General features: G+C 40.8%; 2 protein-coding genes, 2 long non-coding RNA genes and 1 other non-coding gene across 6 annotated transcripts; 3 read left to right on the plus strand and 2 right to left on the minus strand.

Moving 5' to 3' along the window:
* Positions 1 to 102: 102 nt before the first annotated feature.
* On the plus strand, positions 103 to 3,226 carry LOC124199591 (all-trans-retinol 13,14-reductase-like). The gene is made up of 12 exons (XM_046595429.1): positions 103 to 483; positions 615 to 680; positions 754 to 830; positions 890 to 1,025; positions 1,117 to 1,421; positions 1,518 to 1,641; positions 1,743 to 1,943; positions 2,032 to 2,225; positions 2,296 to 2,413; positions 2,488 to 2,648; positions 2,733 to 2,883; positions 2,974 to 3,226. The coding sequence occupies exons 1-12, from the start codon at positions 294 to 296 to the stop codon at positions 3,147 to 3,149; spliced, it is 1,899 nt and encodes a 632-aa protein (XP_046451385.1). The 5' UTR covers positions 103 to 293; the 3' UTR covers positions 3,150 to 3,226.
* Positions 3,227 to 4,485: 1,259 nt separating this feature from the next.
* On the plus strand, positions 4,486 to 5,203 carry LOC124199594. Its single transcript, XR_006876893.1, has 3 exons — positions 4,486 to 4,599; positions 4,747 to 4,817; positions 4,898 to 5,203. It is a non-coding gene; the product is annotated as an uncharacterized LOC124199594 (long non-coding RNA).
* A 238-nt stretch (positions 5,204 to 5,441) lies between these two features.
* On the plus strand, positions 5,442 to 8,531 carry LOC124199592. Of its 2 annotated transcripts, XR_006876892.1 has the most exons (11): positions 5,442 to 5,692; positions 5,843 to 5,908; positions 5,982 to 6,190; positions 6,282 to 6,587; positions 6,678 to 6,811; positions 6,898 to 7,098; positions 7,187 to 7,389; positions 7,468 to 7,592; positions 7,661 to 7,821; positions 7,899 to 8,049; positions 8,142 to 8,530. It is a non-coding gene; the product is annotated as an uncharacterized LOC124199592 (long non-coding RNA). The 2 variants fall into 2 exon arrangements; XR_006876891.1 differs by having other exon boundaries at positions 7,187 to 7,592; positions 8,142 to 8,531.
* Positions 8,532 to 9,376: 845 nt separating this feature from the next.
* LOC124199621 (ITG-like peptide) lies at positions 9,377 to 18,459 on the minus strand. Its single transcript, XM_046595526.1, has 5 exons — positions 17,698 to 18,459; positions 14,193 to 14,364; positions 13,299 to 13,448; positions 13,058 to 13,146; positions 9,377 to 10,367 (listed from the first exon to the last, which is right to left on the minus strand). Exons 1-5 carry the CDS (start codon positions 17,845 to 17,847, stop codon positions 10,236 to 10,238), a joined length of 693 nt encoding a protein of 230 aa, XP_046451482.1. The 5' UTR covers positions 17,848 to 18,459; the 3' UTR covers positions 9,377 to 10,235.
* A 1,563-nt stretch (positions 18,460 to 20,022) lies between these two features.
* Trnav-aac lies at positions 20,023 to 20,096 on the minus strand. The gene has a single exon. It is a non-coding gene; the product is annotated as a tRNA-Val (tRNA).
* Between the last annotated feature and the right edge of the window lie 815 nt (positions 20,097 to 20,911).

Here is a 20,911-nt window from a genome sequence, read left to right on the forward strand (position 1 = left end):
AAAAAAAATGGCAATACATTGAGGAATTATTTTTGAAATACGCGGGCACGGGGCACTATAGGAAGAATGAAAAACGACAATAACCAAAAGGTTACATAAGTTGGCTTGCAGCGAACGCACTCCACTTTCTATTGAGTATATTAAAAAAAAAAAAAAAAACTAGTTTGGTATACCATTGATTTTACCTTGCTCATTTTGGAAAGTTGAGAAACATTTACGAAAAATTACTTCCTGCTCAGTTTACAGAAAGACTCTCAGTCTAAATTCGACTAGTGCCCAGCTGGCTCGCAAAAATGGACTGGACTTGGTTTTCAACTACGCAATATCCGATTAAAATCACTGGAGCTGTTTTACTGAGTTATTGCGTAAAGAAATTTTTCTTCACTTCCAGCCAGTGGAGGTCTCCCTTTGCTGAGGATTCAAGGACTCCTTTAACCCCGCTGGAAATTGACCAAACTAAACGCGACGAAGTCTTAAAAAGAGGTATTCAATCCCTTAATTTTTTCTATAATGCAGAAATGTTGCGTGTATACTATAGCCAATCTTAGTTTAATGCCTGTAATAGTGAAGTAGGAAGTTCATTTCGATTTTTTGTGCTGCTTTACACTTGTCAGCGTTTACTAAGCAGCTGGCCACTGAGAAGAAATGGGACGCCATAGTCATAGGATCTGGAATAGGAGGTACGTTTCGAGCAGCTTGTGAATGATTTCTTATTATGGATAACGACACATATTTTGACTTAAACGTCTATAGGAATGTCGACTGCAGCGCTACTAAGCAAAGCCGGAATGAAAGTGTTGGTTCTCGAAAAGCACTACAAATGTGGCGGGGTTGGACGTTTTAACACGTTTTAACTTTCCGCGTTGGTTATAATTTGGTTTTGTTTTAGGCCTGTCACACTTTCAAAGAGCAAGGCTACGAATTCGACGTTGGAATTCACTACGTGGGCAACTTCATCCGCCCGACCCTGACTCGAACTCTTGTGGAACAAATCACTGACGGGCAAATCCAGTGGGCTCAACTTGGTTCGGATATTTTTATTTAACCATCATCACTCCACAAATAATTTTGTGCCGTTTGATGAATTTAACTTCTTTTCGTTATTGGATGTAATAGAGAACGGCTTTGATCGTGTGATCATGAACTCCACGTCTCCACAACGGCGCGATTGTAGCGTTTCTTCCGGAAAGGACGCTTGGAAAAATCAACTTCTGAAGGAGTTTCCCGGCGAAAGAAAAGCCATCGAACAATTTTTTGCGTTGATGAAACGAGCCAACCATCCACTTGGATACTCGCTAGGGATGTTTGTACTCAAAACAATACCACTTTGGCTCGCCAAAGTGATGTGCTTCTTGGGTTTGCCGTGTTTTATAAGCGATTACTTTGTATTAAACAAACGCTCAATCGAAGAAGTTGTCAGGGTAATTCAGCAGCAACGATATATGTTTAAACAGCAGTATATTAATATTAGTCACAAGCAAGCTAATAATCTATTCTCTTATTTTTTTTTTAAACAGAGTCTAACAGACAACAGAGATCTTCAGTTCTTGCTTGTCTACAGCGCCGGAGGTTTCGGCGTGAAATCTAAACGCGTATCCGTTTCCATGTCTGCTCTGCTGCATGTCCACTGCTGTGAATATGGTTCGTTAAGATAATAATATCATCCCAATAAGTATAGCTTTATTGTATCCAGCAGCTATATAGCTAACAAATAAGTTGTTGCTCATATTTTTCGTTGACAGGGTCTTGTTATCCGGTCGGCGGAGCCTCGGAAATCCCATATCGAATCATCCCGGTCATAGAGCGATCAGGTGGCCGAGTGCTCATGAAGGCCCACGTATCTCAGATTCTAACCGAAAACGGACGGGTGACGGGAGTACGGGTCGGCCAAAAAAAACAGTCGGCTGTCGACTTATACGCTCCCATTGTCATTTCTGATGCAGGTAGTAGAGCACAACGAGGCAGAGAAAATATCTAATAAGAAATGTACACCACAATCTAACGCAAAAAATTCATTTCTATTATTTTTAGGTCTTCAAAACACGTTTCAGGATCTTCTTCCGGAAAATGTCGCCAAATTGTCACCCAGCTGGTCGCTAGCTAATTCTCTTCCAGCTGCGTTGGGGAATTTAACCGTTTTCATTGGACTCAAAGGCACTCCTGAAGAACTGGGTCTCACAGCGCAAAATGTCTGGATCTTCACCAACTTCCATCCAATGGATGATGTATGGTCTATCACTTAACCTGGCAGCAGATCTAACTGGTGACGGTAAAAATTTCAATTTTCTTCTATAGGGATTGAAGGAACCCGATTCTGAGGCTGTTTTACAAAATTATTGCACGAATCCTTATCCGGCGATTTTCATTTCATCCGCCTCCGCCAAAGATCCTTCGTGGGAAAAAAGATACCCCGGTCAGACGAATTTCAAATAATCTTTTGATTTGTATTAGGTTGATTAACTGTGATTTTAATATATTTTTTTTTAGACCGGAGTACCATATCGGTCGTGTCTTTCATCCCTTACTCTTTTTTCGCCAATTGGTCTCACCTGAAGGCAAAGAAACGAGGCGACGACTACAACGCCTTGAAAAATGCCATCGGACTGCAGATTATCGATCAAGTGACTCGCCAGTATCCTAAGATAAAGGTATAAGGATCAGCATCATCCTCCGAATTGTCCACATAATCTTTTCTATAATCACAAATGTTGTTTTTTTTTTTTTAAATTTAGAACGCGATCGATTATTTCAGCGTTGCAACTCCGGTTACCATTGAACACTACCTCAACACCAAAAAAGGCGGGACTTACGGATTGGAACACGATATGGAACGTTTTGGCGCGGAAATGTCATCTGTGCTGCGTCCCGAATCTGGCATTGAAGGTTTGCATTCCTCCGTCTATATATATACTCGCAGAAACATCAATTAATTAATAACTAATATCCTGGGCATTTGTTTCCAAATTTCCACAGGATTATTCTTTAGCGGCCAAGACGTGACATCGTGTGGATTCGCTTCTACCATGCTCAGCGGCATGCTATGCGCCGGCGCTGTTTTAAAGAAGAAATATTCCATCGCGTTAGACCTCCTTTCGTTACACACTAAGCTGTCGGGCAGGCCTGAAAACCTCGACAGTTTATTTTTCTAATAATTTCGGATCTTTATTTTTATCATTCGAAACAATTGACGATAATAGCTTACGAAATTACATATTCTAACAAGTAATTGGTTCACTTTGCTCGTCATTTTCCGTCCCTTCCACTCACGCCAACGATATCGATAATCAGTGCTGGGGTATACTGAGAATCGGAGACCAACATCCCGGAATGGAATAAAAAGTTTTTACGTTAACCTCTTCCAGTTCACTAACAACTTCTTCAGTTGAAACAGCTAAAGCAGTTCGTATAAGCCAAACAGTACGCTTATATGAGCTAAGCCTTGAGAGTCTTGAACTTTCAAGTAGGGTATATTTAAACTCTACACAAAAACTCTGCCATATCTCGAAACTCCATCCTAACTTTCCTTGTTATTATTACCTTATTACACCAGAATTCATAATAAAACTTGTTGCCATTTATTTTATCATGCAGTCAGCAGTACAAACACAAAAGACCAAAAGTTCCCGTCTTCAGTGAATGTTCTAATTGTAGCATTTTTATAACTTCCGTGTTTTTTAGCCTAGTGATTTTGAACCAGAAAGCAGCTGGTTGTTTCTTTTTTTGACTTCAGCTTCAGTTCTGAATGTTGTAATGTTATTCTTGATCAATAACGAATTTCTGTTCTCCATTGCGTTTCACGGCGTAGGCTGGGCGTAGGCGTAGGCACATCTTTCTTCAACTTTGTGTTGGTTTTTTTCCTAATCTTTTCAATAGTTTAAAGAACGAAAGCCCAACCAGAAAATCTTTATTTGTGTTGCGAAGATATGTCTGAAAATAAAATGGACAATGCATAGACGAATTATTTTTGAAATACGCGGGCATAGGAAGAAAGAAAACGACCGTAACAAAAAGGTTACGTTTGGGTTCAAGGCTTCAAGCGAACGCACTCGTAGTACCGCCTAGTACTTTTAAAAAAACCATATAGTACAATTGAATTTGACTTGCTCATTTTAGAAAGACGAGAATGACGAGATACATTTATGAAAAATAATTGCATGCTCATAGTTTACAAAAAAACTGTCGCGAATAGACTAGTGCGGTAGTGCCCAGCTGGCTCGCAAAAATGGACTGGACTTGGTTTTCGACTGCGCAAAATCCGATTAGAATCAATGGAGCTGTTTTACTATGTTAGTGCGCTAAAACATTTTCTTCACTTCCAGCCAGTGGTGGAGGTCTCCGTTTGCTGAGGATTCAAGGGCTCCTTTGACCCCGCTGGAAATTGACCAAACTTAAACGTGAATAAGTCTTTAAAAAAAGGTAGGGAGGCGATTCAATGATTATTTGGTGATTCTTGTGATTCGTGAATTCCAATTTTATTCTAGGAATTCAAGGATTACGAATGTGAGGCTATAGTTTAGAATATTTTCTCACGAATGTATCCGGAAATTTTAATTTCATCCGCCTCCGCCAAACATCCTTCGTGGGAAAAAAGATACTCTGGTCAGACGAATTTCAAATATAATCTTTGATTCTTGAAAGTTGATTAACTGATGTGCTTTAATCTTTTCTTTTTTTTTTTTAATTCGACTTTAACAAAAAAAAAGAAAAATTGACTGTCTCAAAATTTCAATTGAAACCACAAATCAGGACGCGGCCATTTGCTCGAAATTCTGCTCGGTGAGGGAAAAGAATCTGGAAGTTCAACAGCCGACTGAAATGTAAATGCAAAAATCAGAAAAAAATTTAAATACAACTATTTTACATAAGAAGTCATAACCTTTTTGGCACTTATTTGCAGTCATCGCAATAAGCACACAAACAAACTGGAAATGAAAGTTCCCGATTCATTGAATGTTTCCTTCGGCACTTTAATAACGCAAGTGTTTTTGGCCTAGTGCTGACTGTAAACTAGACAGAAGATGGCTTTTTTCTCTTTTTTATTTCATTTTCAGTTTGAATGTATTCTCGATCAACTAGTTATTTTCTCTATTCTCCTTTTTTGCGTCCCCTGGTTTGGGCACAACTTTCTTCAACTTTGTATGCATGTTGTTTCGTTTTTAATGCAATAAATTTAGTTCGAACTAAAGTCCAACCAGGAAATCTTTATGTGTCCATATTAGCGAAGAAGTAAGTTTGAAAATGGGTAATCCCAGTAATCTGTGGACGAGTTATATAAATACGCGGACACCAGGAAGAATGAAACGAAAAACAGAAAATTAACGTTCCTTAAGAAAGAGAGCGTACTCCACTTTCTGCACTCGAATAACCAGTTTGACAAGATTGAGTTTAACTATTGCTCATTTTTGAAAGTCGAGATACTTTTAGGAAAAATAACTGCAGCATGCTCAGTTTACAAGACTCCCAGTCGCTATTCGATTAGTGTCCAGCGCATTGCTCTAGAAAAATGGACTGGACTTGGTTTTCAACTGCGCCAAATGCGATTGGAATCACTGCAGCCGTTTTACTATGATACTGCGTAAAGAAATTGTTCTTCACTTCCAGCAGTGGAGGTCTCCTTTTGCTGAGGATTCAAGGACTCCTTTGACCCCGCTGGAAATTGACCAAACTAAACGCGACGAAGTTTTAAAAAGAGGTAGGCAGGCTATTCAATAATCCGTCTGAAACATTCCTAATAGTTTCATCCAACTCAGAAATGCTGTGTATTACAGCCGATCTTAGTTTAATGCCTGTATAATAGTAAAGTAGGAAGTTCATTTTGATTTTTGTGCTTTACACTTGTCAGCGTTTACTAAGCAGCTGGCCACTGAGAAGAAATGGGACGCCATAGTCATAGGATCCGGAATAGGAGGTACGCTTCGAGCAGCTTGCGAATGATTTCTTATTATGGATAACGACACATATTTTGACTTAAACGTCTATAGGGATGTCCACTGCAGCGCTACTAAGCAAAGCAGGAATGAAAGTGTTGGTTCTCGAAAAGCACTACAAATGTGGCGCTGTCACACTTTCAAAAAGCAAGGCTACGAATTCGATGTCGGAATTCACTACGTGGGCAACTTCATCCGCCCGACTCTGACTCGAACTCTTGTGGAACAAATCACTGACGGGCAAATCCAGTGGGCTCAACTCGGTTAGCCATCACTGACTAATAATTTCAGCCATTTGATGGATTTTTAAAATTAAATAAAATTTTCATTCATTTATTAATTTGATTTTAATAGACAGCGGCTTTGATCGTGTGATCATGAACTCCACGTCTCCACAACGGCGCGATTGCAGCGTTTCTTCCGGAAAGGACGCTTGGAAAAATCAACTTCTGAAGGAGTTTCCCGGCGAAAGAAAAGCCATCGAACATTCTTTTCCCTGCTGATGCGAGCAAACCATCCGTTGGGATACTCGCTAGGATTGTATGCATTTAAAATTCTCCCACTGTGGCTCGTCAAAGTGATGTGCTTCTTGGGTTAGCCGCGTGTCGTCTGAGTGATTACTTTGTATTAAACAAACGCTCAATCGAAGAAGTTGTCACGGTAATCCAGCCAACGATGTTCAATCAGCAGCCTAGACTTGAGGTGCGATTCTGATCTCTAAAGACTAATCTCCTCTTTGATCTTTAACAGAGCCTAACGGACAACAGCGATCTTCAGTTCCTGCTCAACTACAGCTCCGGAGGCGTCCGGAGGTTATGGCGTGAGTGCGGATCGCGCATCTGTTTCCATGGCTGCTTTCCTGCACGCCCACTGCTGTGAATTTGGTTCGGACAAAACAAATGGATCACAGTTGCCCTATTTGTGTCTGGCTATTTGAATTAATAGAATTGGTTGCTTTCATTGCTGACAGGGTCTTGTTATCCGGTCGGTGGAGCCTCGGAAATCCCATATTGAATCATCCCGGTCATAGAGCGATCAGGTGGCCGAGTGCTCATGAAGGCCCACGTATCTCAGATTCTAACCGAAAACGGACGGGTGACGGGCGTACGGGTCGGCCAAAAAAAACAGTCGGCTGTCGACTTATACGCTCCCATTGTCATTTCTGATGCAGGTAGTAGAGCACAACGAGGCAGAGAAAATATCTAATAAGAAATGTACACCACAATCTAACGCAAAAAATTCATTTCTATTATTTGTAGGTCTTCAAAACACGTTTCAGGATCTTCTTCCGGAAAATGTCGCCAAATTGTCACCCAGCTGGTCGTTAGCGAATTCTCTTCCAGCTGCGTTGGGGAATTTAACCGTTTTCATTGGACTCAAAGGCATTCCTGAAGAACTGGGTTTAACCGGTTTAACAGCGCAAAATGTCTGGATCTTCACCGACTTCCATCCAATAAATAATGTATTGATCTACCGCTTCAGGCATCAGGCAGATCTAATTGGTGGCTGATGTGATTTGTGAATTCCAATTTTACTTTAGGAGCTCAAAGATAACTAGGCTATAATGAGGCTACTTTACAACGTTTTTGCACCGATCCGTATATCCGGCAATTTTCATTTCATCCGCCTCCGCCAAAGATCCTTCGTGGGCCAAAAGATACCCTGGTCAGGCGAATTTCAAATGTAATCTTTTATTATTGAAAGTGAAAGATTAACCGTGACTTTTTTTTTAGACCGGAGTACCATATCGGTCGTGTCTTTCATCCCTTACTCTTTTTTCGCCAATTGGTCTCACCTGAAGGCAAAGAAACGAGGCGACGACTACAACGCCTTGAAAAATGCCATCGGACTGCAGATTATCGATCAAGTGACTCGCCAGTATCCTAAGATAAAGGTATAAGGATCAGCATTATCCTCCGAATTGTCCACATCATCTTTTCTATAATCACAAATGTTGTTTTTTGAATTTAGAACGCGATCGATTATTTTAGCGTTGCAACTCCGGTTACCATTGAGCACTACCTCAACACCAAAAAAGGCGGGACTTACGGATTGGAACACGATAAGGAACGTTTTGACCCAGAAATGTCATCTGTGCTGCGTCCCGAATCTGGCATTGAAGGTTTGCATTCCTCCATCTATATATACACGCAAAATTACCAAAAATTAATAACTAGGCCTAATATCCTGGGCATGTGATCCAAATTTCCACAGGATTATTCTTTAGCGGCCAAGACGTGACAACGTGTGGATTCGCTTCTACCATGCTCAGCGGCCTGTTGTGCGCTGGCGCTGTCTTAAAGAAAAAATATTCCATCGCGTTCGATCTCCTTTCGTTACACACGAAACTGTCGGGCAGACCTGAAAACCTCGACAGTTTATTTTTTCTAATAGCTGCGCAATGCGCATCGTTGTTTTTTTGTCATTTGAAAGAATTGGGTGCAATAATATTAGTTACTATAAATACATTTCCGAACAAATAATTCGTTGACTTTGTTTGCCATTTTCCGTCCCTCCCACTCATACTTCCAACGATATCGATAATGAGTGCGGTGCAACTAAGAATTGGAAACTACATGGCAGAATTTAATAAAATGTTCCTGTACGTTAAGTTGTCTTAGTTCTGCCAAATTCACTATTAAAGCGTTCAGTTGAAACAGCTAAATCAATTCGAACGAACTAAACAGTATGTACACTTAAAAGTGTAATATTAAAACTTTACACAAAGAACTGTGCAAGATAAACTGGCATACATCCACCTTCACCTATAAAACGTCGACTAAACGTCACTACTAAGGGAGACATCCCCCCAAAAAACCCAGTCACTCCTTTGTACTAGACTGCTGACGATCCTTTATGATGATGCACTCCCTACGCATTGGATAATGAGGACCGCGGGAAGTTTCTTGCCTTTTGTAATCACTATTTTCAGCGGATCGTCTTATTCATCTTCTCCACCCTGGTGACGACAAACTAGACTTTCAGGCTTCAAAAGTTTTTCAGGGAAAATCCTGCGTACTATATAATAATGTCATTATCACGACATATCACAAAGGACGATGCCCCCCCCCCATCAAAGTCCTTGCGCCGACGGTGGTATTATGCGGTATTATATGCTTTTCCGGTTGGACGAAAGTGGCAAGAAATAATCCGCCCGCGAGTTTCCTCTTGGGGCATTCCGGTTCGTATTTAGAGACTTCTTAGGCAAATTCGTTGTGAAAAATTTAGAATTTTGGCCTTTCAGTCAAAAGGATTAATTGTCGACTTATTAGCGCAATCTTAACTCGTCTCTCAAACAAAAGCCCCGCATGCACCCTGCATTTGCCAAAAATAACGGGATTGAGCGCATATAGCGTAATTGCTCATTAATATTGTTGCGAATAGAAATTCATTGCGGTTAAAATTAATTATTCCTAATAAAAATGAGTGTGGCTTTATAAAGGTCGACGTAAACAGTTATGAGATATATATTTTCCAACTCTGACAGGTGAGTTCTGAAACGACTATAATAAAGGAATACAGTTTGAAAGAAGAAATGACACAATAAATTTACATTGAAAGCGTCGAATTAGTAAGTGATCTACCAGTTTGGTTATTTGTTGGTTTTTTTTTAAAGATAATGAGACACATTGAACAGCGTGGACAGAGTAGTATAGTGTAGCGTCTAGGGAAATTATATAACCTCGACACATTCACCGAGAGAGAGAGAGACGAAGAAAATTGCAAAAAGGAAAGAAAAAATATTGCCATATTTTTCTTTTTCAGCAACGAAAACATGACCGAGTCAAAGGACTTGTTTTTGTTACATGTGGGAATATATTAATTAGTATTGCAAGTAAAAACAGTTTGTAACCCATCAAACATCTGCTTTTCCTTTCCGATGGACGCTATTAGGTTGCAATTCCACTTTGTCAGAGGTGGACGAATAAATGATTGCGAAAAAAACGTGTGTTATTTAATTATTTTAAAAAGCACTGCGGGAAAAAAATTTAAAAAAAAGAAACGTTCAGCTAAACGTGTTATTTCGACTAAATAATAATAATAAAAAAAAATTAAACAACAAATATTTCTGAAGAATTCCATAATATGAAATAAAACATGCAAGTAAGAGTATAGATTCACAGGCTTATTCCAGTAATCAATGTCTGCAGTTAATTTTGTTACATAGATGTTGTTTATTTTTGAATTTTGTTTTTGAATTATATAGTGTGATTATTAGAAAGAATGGAATAGGCCTATTGCCATTCTGCCTTTTTTGGGGGGTGATGGCGACCGCCCATGTAAAAGTGATTTATACGCGCGCCGGGTTTATTTGCGCGAATAATTAGTGGCTCGATCAGTCAAGCGTTTTTCGTTCGCCGTGTGTTGAATTTGCTCCTTGACGGAGTCGACGGAGACGGCCCCAATGCAGACCAGCGGGTCTCGGAAGTAACTGCAAGCCTGTTATTACGAGAGAGAGAAAAAAGGCAACGTCAGCGTTAATCAATACGTAATTTAGTATAAGCATTTAAGCTATACACCATCCCGTCTATTATCAACTTGGCGTTTAAAGGCACAACAAATTCTCGTTTGCCGTTGAATAAAATTTTATGGTTCCTTTTTATATCACGCGATGTGATGCCGTGATGGATTTAATATACTCCGGATCATTCCCCGTACACATATCAGCATTTGATGTTGTGTGATGCGGAATAGAAAATTAATTGGATCCCTTAGATCAACAAGTTTATTATTGCCCCGCACTTATTCCCGGGGATAAAAGTTGCGGAAGAAGAAATAAGAAATCAACGCGAGAAAATTATGTTTACCGAGAAAAGCTGATTGCCGTTAAATAATTTGGCTTCCGTCTGACGTCAGAAGGCTCCTACACTATACCAATGACATTCCGTCGTGTCTAGAACAGCCGTAACATTCCCAACAGGGTTGGCCCAATGCTAACTTTCAAATGTTAATCAAATCGTCGTGATTTATTCTCGCAAAGTCCCAACACTTTGATCGTTCCAAAGCTTCACGGTTATAGAACCGTTGAAACTAGCTTCATTATGTATAAAAGGGCCGTATATAGATTCTTAGTTCTTCATTTCATTCGGTATGGTATTCCCCCAACGAGTCTAAAAGTCACTCACTCTGAGCAACGGACGTGAGCAGACATTAACATTTGAAAGAGGGAAAAAAAAGAAGCTCTGAATGTTGTATGTCTGTATGTGTCTGTTTAAGTATTACACGCGTCATCTCCGGTCGAATTGTCTATTATATATATCTGAGCTGTGTGCGAAGCGGGTGGAGAGGGAGAGGCCTACACGCCAGCGACGTCATTGCTGTCACCCCGCCTCCTACTTCTTCCCACATACGTTGTTTGTAACGCGAACTTCCAAACCCCCAATGGGAGGGCCTTCTGCGAAATCCATTTTTCACGCGGTCGCGTCCTCATTGCAGTTGCCCAGCCAGGCCGGTGGGGCGGACATTTCCTATTCGCCCCGCTCCCGTGTATTATTATCCCCAGCACCATCACCACTAGCATTTAGAAACCCAGCAGGTCTCTCTACGTGGACCTCTGCGCTGCTTTGGTCAGCCAATTAAGCTATGGCAATGCATTTGTTGTATACTATAGTATATAGTGTATGATGATGCTGGCCGGCCTTTATAGTTCTATACCAAGAAGACCTTATCAGAGTTCAAAGAACCGGAGCACAGAGAATAATACAAGGATAACTCGGACGTGCGCTATGTAATAGTTCTCTGCGGTGACTGTTGCGCGTGTATGTTCTAACTCTCACATCACGCCGGCGGCTTAATCAGAATAATAGCTACGCACCTAGTCTAATAAATAGTTAAATGCCCACGTTCGAGTTGCTGCTGCGTTATTATGTACATATTATTATAGATATGCGATATGCAGATTATATGCCGGTAGACAGAGACATTTAGATGATTGGAACCGAAGACTTTGACATCAGTCTATACACAACACAACTAGAGAAACTCTATAACGCGGATAACACGTAACTTGATCTAGGCTACTTATATCTATATAGTGCACAGTCTATATTGCTACATGGTAAACTGATGAGCGATATCTCTCTCTGGTATATGCAAGTTTGGTATTAGATTGGTCGATATGGTTTACATTACTCGGTAGTCTTGGCAACTGTTGGTTTCACCGGCTTCGTCTCCTGCGGGGTTTTCAAGTGTGCCACACAATAACAAACACAAAATATTATCAACTCTGACGTCTTTCGACGGGGGAGTGCGGGGGGGTCGAACAAGAGAGAATTGGATTCCCCCCACCCCTGCTGGTGCTCCTGATAGATATTTTACCTGCTAGATTTCATGTATGCTCATCGCTACTATGTTTGTTCGAAATCCGATTTCACTGTTTCTCTTTTTTATTTTATTTCCTGGCTGAGTTTTGAATAACAAAGTAAATGCTCTTACATTTGAGAATGTTCTTGTTATTTGCATTGATGGCCTTTCGCTGTCACGGCAAATAATAAAAAAGAAACATTTAAAGTAATTCAATTTTCGGGAGGGTCGATATAATCAAGTAAAGTGTTGGGACTCTGCGCAATATGTTCAGAAAGTTCTTAAAATGAATTTCCCTTTTAAAACCATCGAATGTAGCTTCTCCTTTTTTTATATTGTTGTCTTCTTAATCGATGCACTCAGGGTCCAGGTAGCCCTGCGAAAGCTTCACGCTTTGAATCGTCTTGAATCGTGCGCTGTTCACTCTTAGAAGTCTTAAAAAAAGTAACAAATAACAAGCTAAAAGTGTAACTACGGTGCTGTGACGAGAGAGTTGTCCGCATTGATTTTTCTTTCCTTTTCCCCGCCGCTCCCGCGTTCGGCTCCTGGCTAGCTTCTATTAGCGTTTCGCTGGGAAATTGTTTAAGTGAAGAGTTCAGAGATTAAAGTTTGCCTTGGCAACCCCTGAACTTTAGCCAGAAGCGCAGACACACGTACTACGTATACTATACTACTCGGCTGGCTGAGATCTATGCTGCAGCAGTTGACATTCGAAATCAAACGAATTCGATGTTGTTGAACCCTACCCTTCAAGAAGGTATATAGACCACACCCCACACTCTTGCGTGAACCGTGGCGTGAACAACCGTTGCGAGACGACGACTTACTTTGCGTGGAGATTGCCGGTGGCGTCGAAGCAATTGACAGCACAAGCCTTTGGATACATCGCATTCGCTGCTCTGGGCGCAGTCTTCATCTGTAATGAAATCACGTTTGATATAGTTTTGCATATCTTTTAATTTTTTTTTGTTCTCGTTCATCAATTCACGAATGGCAAAAGCGCTAGATAGCCTAGTAGATATGGACTTTTTAGAACCCGCCCGTGAGAAAACCCTGGTGGGCACTTACTGTATTGTTTCACGTTCTCTGAGGGTTGTTGGCAGATTTTGCCAGTTCCGCCGGAAATGACGCATAGAAGTCCGAAATCGCAGTCGGAGGTGCGATGGCATGCCGACCCTTCACGCCGGCCGTGGTGTGGGAGACAAGTCCCAACTGAAGCTAAATCAATATCAACATTTCTTGTATGTTTATAAGCATTTATCATGCCACACGTAAACTTAAACTTAAATTGCGCGGCACGCCATTGTCTAATTATAGTCGCGGTTCATTAAGATAGGCTATAGGAATAATTCATGCCCAGAATAATCATATAGGCCTTGATGTAATATAACTGGCCGGCCGAGAAATTTGCCCATCATCAGGATGCATAGCCAGCGCATCTTCTCTTTCTCCATTTGATGGAGAGGATATTATTTCTGAGCGTCGTGGGAAATAAACCATCTGCTCTTATTCCATGTAGTGTTCTACAACACTTGATATGTTTACGTTCTTCCGCGTCACGGTATTATTCCATATATATCTAGCGGGGGAGAAAGTGGTAAACTCTTCCGAGTTAAGTTCTATTCTTTTCCGTTCCAATTGAGATCGCGTCTGAATTGACGTCACAAGTAACAAACAGATATACTATTCTGTAGTTGGTCCATATAATAAGGAGTGGGCAGCTAGCAATTGCTGATGGTCAAGTACACTATACGCATGTCAAGAGCTGCTGGAACGACATCAGCAGCAGCAGCACTGACGTCGATTGTGTGTATGTATGTACAGAGTGTAGCTTCCAGCACACGGGATTTCAACTCAGACACCTACGTCTGAGGCGCGCTAGACCGCGCCTGTAGTTTATACTGTATAAACTCTTCTTGACTGTGTTGAATCTATTTTTCTCTATTTTTTTAAAAAACTTACGGCCATCGAGATCCACGCAGACGGTTCCTGCGCAACAGTGCTCGTTGGCCGAGCAGCGCCTTCCGGAGCAGCTGGCCGCCGCTTTGTTGCTGCTGGCTTCTGTCATTTCTTCGTCTTCTTCGCTCTGCAGCATCGATTCGAGTAGGTCTATTGAAGAGGCCGGAAGAAAGCGCTAAATTTAAAAAGAGAGACGAGAGAGAGATAAAAGTATAGTACGCGATGAATATTTGATGGATGTGGGTGCACTATATTCCGTTTAGAAACGATAAAACATTTAGGAAATACATTTTTCATCGCTATAATAAGAAGTTTTTTTTTTTTTTTTTTAATTCGCGAAGGTTAGATGGCCGGCAATGATGGTATTAAGCGATCGATATGTCGAAAGGTCTATCAAACACTTGTGGGGGGTGTCAAATGCTATGTGGACTTTTAGTCAAAGGTATATGTCACTTATTAGATGTCGACTTATTCGTTTCGGCGATCGAGTTTACTGCAGGAATAAAGAAGCAGATGTAGATAGACGATCGTCAAATGCAATTACTACCCTTTGCATAAAATGCGCCGCGTACAGTCCAAATAAGTCATCATTTTCATTGCGGGGTTGGGTGGGTTGGTCGTTTAGCTGGCGGGTCTTATAACTTTGGTATAATTGATCTTGGAGTCGTAGGTTATTTTGAAGCTTATCATGCGCTACTCTATTGACGTTTATGAGCGTCAAGTGAGCTTCCGTACGTATCCGGAACATCCGGAATAACATGTTTCCTTTTTTGTCGGATGTACGTAGTTATATATAGCCTCTATATAGCTAAAGGCACATTTAGACTGGCCGCATATATTATTTGTGGAAACGGCGGGCCGCCGGAGCTGCAGAACGCCCTGCTCGTAAGTTTAATAGTAAATCGATAGTGGGGGATCACGCCGGAAGGCAGCTACAGCACACACACACTACAGCTACAGACCAGCTAGCAGAGAAAGCTGCTCAAGTGCGTAGCCAACCGTATAGTTGGGTATAGCCACTTGCTTTCACGGTTTGTTCAGTGGTATACCAATGTTTTTTCATCTTGGTCGTGTGGACGTAGTATATGTATTGACCTGTGTACTTGTGCAGCATAGCCAGCCAGCATCGCTTCACATCATCAGCTTATATACTACCTATAGAAGGGGATCTACTATATACTTTTTTGATTTTCTTTTTTATCGATCTGGCAATTTAAGGGGGAAAAAGACCAACACGGCGATACAATAGCACACACAGAGAATTGTGTGTGTGTTGGGTGACCAACCAGACTGCTGGCCCGGAAACGCTTGTCCAGCACAGGTCTACATGACCAGAAAATCTAAAGGGGTTGGAATAGAAAAAAAGGAATAAAAAAGCTTCTTTTCCGTCAATTTTTTCTTCTTTTTTTCTCTCTCCTCCACTTTTGTGCAGAACACACGTATACGATTGGAATACAGAATCCATTCGACGGATCAATCCGCCCGTCTCCCAATTTCGCCGTCGAACCGAAACAGGTGCAATGTATTACAGCGTCTCCCAAACGCAGTCTCGGCAAAAGAAAGAAAAGGAAAAAAGTTTTCTAAAAAATGTAGAGAGCAGCAGAGACTTGAAAGCTTGTTGAGTATACCTAAACAAACTCTATACGCGATGTTACCTTGTGTAGTAGTATATCGGTCCAACCTCTTTTGAAGTAGGCGTGTGGATCAATAGAGTGCCGATAAGGGCTGGGCTATACGCCCTGTATATACATGTGTGTACAGATGTTGTATACAGTTCTATATAAAGACGACATGTATTTCGATTAAATACAGTTGTTGGATCTTTATACCCAGTTGATATCATTCGGCGAAATTGTTTACCTACATATTCTTTTTCTTTTTAAAAATGGCGCTGGCGAATAACCTCGAATAAACTGTTGATATACAGCGGCGACTGTACATAACATTCACTATATGGCGGGGTAAAAGAATGTGTTTGGCATGCACATACCGTGTAGCACCACATGCGTTACATTGCGGATCGGGGAACTTGTAATGCAGCATATAGTACTTGTTGTACGCAAAATCGTGGCCGCTGGTTGACGTGGAAACGAACTCTCTCTCTCTGGTTTCAGCACACGCTTCATGCTCAAGAGTCATGTTCTCTTCCCCTTTTATTTTTTTTCTTTTAAAGAAGATTGAATAGCTTATATTTCTCCAAGGGCCTCGAATCAAAATCGTTTCGGAATCGTCGCCCAGCAACGAGTTGAATCACAAACAGCATTTCATGTTTTTCAATTTTTCTCTTATATTCTCCAAAATGTCTTTCGGTCATGTCAGGGACTTTTTCAACGCCAAACGACTTTTGCTAGGCATTGGTATACACAAGTAGTAATTAGCGAAAGACATACACCGCCATTCTCCGCGCTAATATTTATGCGACTGTTATATAGTTACATGAGATAAGTGGGGCAATGCATTTGCCCGACTGTTTGACATAGTGGTTGGGGTGGTTTGTGATGCTGGCGCAACGCGGTCAAAGTATTGTTGAGACGGTTAAGGTTATATAGTAGTGTATACACAGCTTGTTTATTGCTACTGCTCGTATGTGTGCGACGGAAAGTATATATAGGAGCGCAACCAAGCTCCTTCAACTCTCTCTCGTGAAAAAAGCTTGCGAGATAGAGTCCCCCGACGCAGTTTCAGCCAAATGCCTTTATCGACGTCGCAGCATAGCTAAGAGTTCCTCTGATGTTTCATTCGGTTAGACTTGCGTCTATTCGCAGAGAGAAGAAAGTAAGAGAGTTGCAGGTTTTCTGTACGGTAGCAACACTAGCTACTGTTAGACTCGGTTGTGCGTGCGTAGAGTACACGATCATGACTATCCCATCGATCTATTCGCTTACGCTTCGTTACAACTCTTTGTTCAACCAAGGCCCATGCCCTTTCACGTTCGTCTATCAAGACGACCGTCGTGTGTATAGGCCGCGGGACTCCTCGCCTGATTTTTCTCCTTTTTTATTTTATTTGAATTTGTACATTGACGAGCCAAATGGCGAGAGGAAAAGAGTAGTAATACGCAGGCTGTTTGGTAGATTACATTTTCGGGAAAGAAAGAAAAAAGCCCCGACTGAAATGAGGTCAACGAAATAACATAATTCAGCGTGATGTATTGCACGCGCTTGTCTGATTATTTTACCTAAGCTCTTAGAGCTATTAGAAAAACACAGGGGCTCACTAAAAGGCTTTGCCAGGCTTTATCAGTAGCTAATGTGCTCTAAGCGACACATAATAAATAACAACACGGTCAATCCTCGGCAAATCAAATAAAAGGGAAATAACCTACGTAACTAACGTATAAATTAATTTGAGGGAAAAGTACAGATGTTTGAAAGCTTTGAAATCTTAGATTTAAGCCAGAGAGATCAGAGAAATAATCTAACAGCAATCTCTAACAACCTTATGCACAGAATAATAACGATGCTGGAACGGATGATGATGATCAAAAGCGAAAAAGATAATTAATTACCTGGGGTGAATGTCGGTTGTTGCCGTAGCCGCCGTAGCCCATGTTGGAGAGCATTTCGGGACTGAAGCGATTGAACCTTCCGCCCCACGAGTAAGCGCGTTCAATCAGAACGATGATGGCGAAAAATTGCAAGGTAAGTTTCAGCATCATGGAATAATGGCGGTTGCGAGTTGGGTGTATTGCGGATGGGCTGGGCTGGATTGGCTAAAGAACAGCAGCAGGAGCGTACGAGTCCGTGTTCACTAGTTGAATGAGAAAGCGACCAGGTCGATGTTGTGTCGGCATCATGGCCAACTGGTTCGCCTCACCCCTCCGCACAGTCCACCTTCTTGCGCGCCGATCGAAACCGCGCAAAACCTGGGCGGCTCGTCTGCCTTCAAGTAATGTGCCTAGTATTTTCTATCCATGTATTATTCGAGACTGTTGCAACATGGTTAGGCGTTTTTAGATCTAGCCTACTATAGCATATCCTACGCGCTGCTGAGCGTCGTCAATGTTGCTGGCTTGCTTCGAGTAATCAAGTCAATGTCATTATTCAAATGGCTGTTTCTACATGGCCAAACAACAAAAGAAATACACACACAAAGTGCACTCTGGCAGCGTTTTTTTCTTCAATGTGCTCTCAAATTTATTGAACTCGCCTTTATCGTTATTTCCATTAAGGAGTTGCTGAATATACTTCAACTGAATTCACAAAGGCGCACAAAGGTAGGATGATGAAACGTTGCACAGTGTCCTATATAACAGATGTTGTCGCAGTACACAATATAGAGGCGAGATAGATACAAGTTATATGGAAAAATAAGCAGAGTTGCCGTTTTCACATCAGAAAGAAAGCGACGATCTTTAACCTATCGCCAATCTCACGCGATCGATCAGTTCGTTGAAAGAATTTCGTTTTCGCCTTTGGTGATGGTCGTGGTGATCATTTCCAATCAGACGAGCCTAAAGGACAACCAATCTATCGATATTTTTCTTAATAAAACATATCACCACCTCAATCAGGGTGCCCAGCTGGGACGGCCCAAAACTGCGGAAGATCCTTGTTCATGGATATAGCTGAAGGCGCGTGAACAGATTTCCGAATGGATTCCGCATGAGCAGCTGGCTATCGCTTAAACTAACAATAATTACACGTATGTGTCTGAAAAATGTTAACTTTGAAGGTCGTCGTTGAATCGCGTTATAGCGATGTGGATCGTCATTATTGACATTTTGTCGTTCTATACTTTGGTTTCGGCCGATGGACTCTGTACGTGACACGAAATATCTTCTTCTGTATTCTATATGGTCAAATATTCGATCCCCGCGCGGGATCGAAACCTGGGGCCAACGGTCGGAGCGCGAATTTGATATTAGCTGTGAGCATATATCTTTGGTGTGGCCATCGGCTTAACCAAGCCGTTAGTGTTCTAGTGTGTATATATGCATGGAAAAACGTATTATGTATCGTTAATCACTTCCGCACGTCCGTGTAACTGTATATCTATCCCCTATATCATGTTAGACAAATTGTCAATAGGAGCAGTATAGTAGCCATGATGGTTTTTCTGATTAGGTCCTTCTGTGAGGTCAAATGAACACTAATAGACTATACGGATTTTATCCAAAATCTTAGCTAACATTTATATTTTCGAAAGTTGATCAAATTTCAACTTTCTTTCCTGTCGTAAATTCATAATCTTTCTTTAGAACAATCGACGTCTAACGAAGCTGAATTGTGATAGTTTTATAGTTATAACACTTCCCTGATAACATTTTTGCATGTCAAGCGATGCCCCTCCCATCGCAAGGTTTTTCTTTCTTGCCTTAGATGTTTCTTCTTGTGAAGGCACTGAAGGACACCTACTTGACATGAAAAAAAGTTAGTTAGCTCGAGCGTTCGATAAAGATCGAAATTAGGATGGTACATACGTACGACCTCTGCCGCAGTAGGAATCACGCTCGAAAGAAAGGTTTACGCCGTCTGTTGGATTAAAATGAAACCATTTCCAATTGCTTGGTGCCAAGACCTCTTTTATGTTGTAATATTATTTGTTCATTCAATTCAAGAAAAATTAATTGTTTAATTGAAAAAATTGCTCCATAAGAAAAAGCGGTGCAAGTCGTAGGCAGTTTGAGCTTATTTGAGATTTTGGAACTTTTCCAGACCGAGCATTCGTTCGTGGTCTATATTGTAGTTGGTAGTTGTGCTGGTATGACATTTACACATACATTTTTCTTTTTACCATTACAAAAACTGAACAAATTGTTTTCTCCAACTTAAACTTTACTGGTGTTGTAAAAATAAATTTTCTAAACTTGATTTGTTGGGTGCAAATGATTTGTTCTCATCCAGGTTCGAACTGGAGACCTTCAGTGTGTTAGACTGATGTGATAACCAACTACACCATGAGAACATGAGATTCATAACAAATATAGCGTAAAAATCTATGTTTTCTTCTGGTTTTAGTCATGAGAGATGACGAAACAACATCGACCCTTTTTAAGTAATTTTATCTAACAAAATCATTTTGTTAAACGACGTATGACGGATATGATGTCCTAGCATTAAGAAGTTTCCAAAATTTTTCGCAGGTTTTCCGTAAATATATTTTTTTTAGTTTGACGAGCCTGAATGTTCACATGAGGATCGCCTTTGTTACTCAATAAATGTTATTTCTCGTCTTTTTTACTCTTTGTCTGAATCTCTCACTCCAAGAAAAATATTTACTCTTCATTAATTATATTTTAAGTAGTATTTGTTATTTTGATTCCGATTATCCATGTTCTCATGGTGTAATTGGTTATCACATCATTCTAACACTGCAGTTCAGACATGGTGTAGTTGGTTATCACATCAGTCTATCAATTTGAAGGTCTTCAGTTCTAACCTGGATGAGAACAAATCTTTTTATTGTTGGTCAGAGTACAAAAATAAAAAAATAACTGTTTTTGACATGAATGGGGACATTCTATCAATGTGAACCAATATTTTTTAAATGGACATGCAGCCTTCAATAAAAAGGGGGGAAATATTCAGAGAAGAGAGAACCTATAGACACCATTCAATTTCCAGTTACCGGGGGTTCTATTGCCACAATTTTAAACCTCGCTCGTTGAGGCGTTGACGCCAAGGAATTTTTCAATTGTGTCAACTTCGAGAATGAGCGCATCTAGACTATAGAGATATCAATACGTATGTGTCTTCTTATTTTATTTCACCAAACATACC

The sequence above is a fragment of the Daphnia pulex genome, chromosome 8, assembly GCF_021134715.1.
Source record: "Daphnia pulex isolate KAP4 chromosome 8, ASM2113471v1".
NCBI classification, from domain to species: domain Eukaryota; kingdom Metazoa; phylum Arthropoda; class Branchiopoda; order Diplostraca; family Daphniidae; genus Daphnia; species Daphnia pulex.

Coding starts and splice junctions, on each gene's coding strand:
- LOC124199591 (XM_046595429.1), top strand. CDS start 294: ATGGACTGGACTTGGTTTTCAACTACGCAATATCCGATTAAAATCACT. Junction 484..614: donor CGACGAAGTCTTAAAAAGAG/GTATTCAATCCC, acceptor TACACTTGTCAG/CGTTTACTAAGCAGCTGGCC. Junction 1,944..2,031: donor CATTGTCATTTCTGATGCAG/GTAGTAGAGCAC, acceptor TATTATTTTTAG/GTCTTCAAAACACGTTTCAG.
- LOC124199621 (XM_046595526.1), bottom strand. CDS start 17,847: ATGATGCTGAAACTTACCTTGCAATTTTTCGCCATCATCGTTCTGATT. Junction 14,365..17,697: donor ACAACCGACATTCACCCCAG/GTAATTAATTAT, acceptor TTTTAAATTTAG/CGCTTTCTTCCGGCCTCTTC. Junction 13,147..13,298: donor AGAGAACGTGAAACAATACA/GTAAGTGCCCAC, acceptor ATTTCATTACAG/ATGAAGACTGCGCCCAGAGC.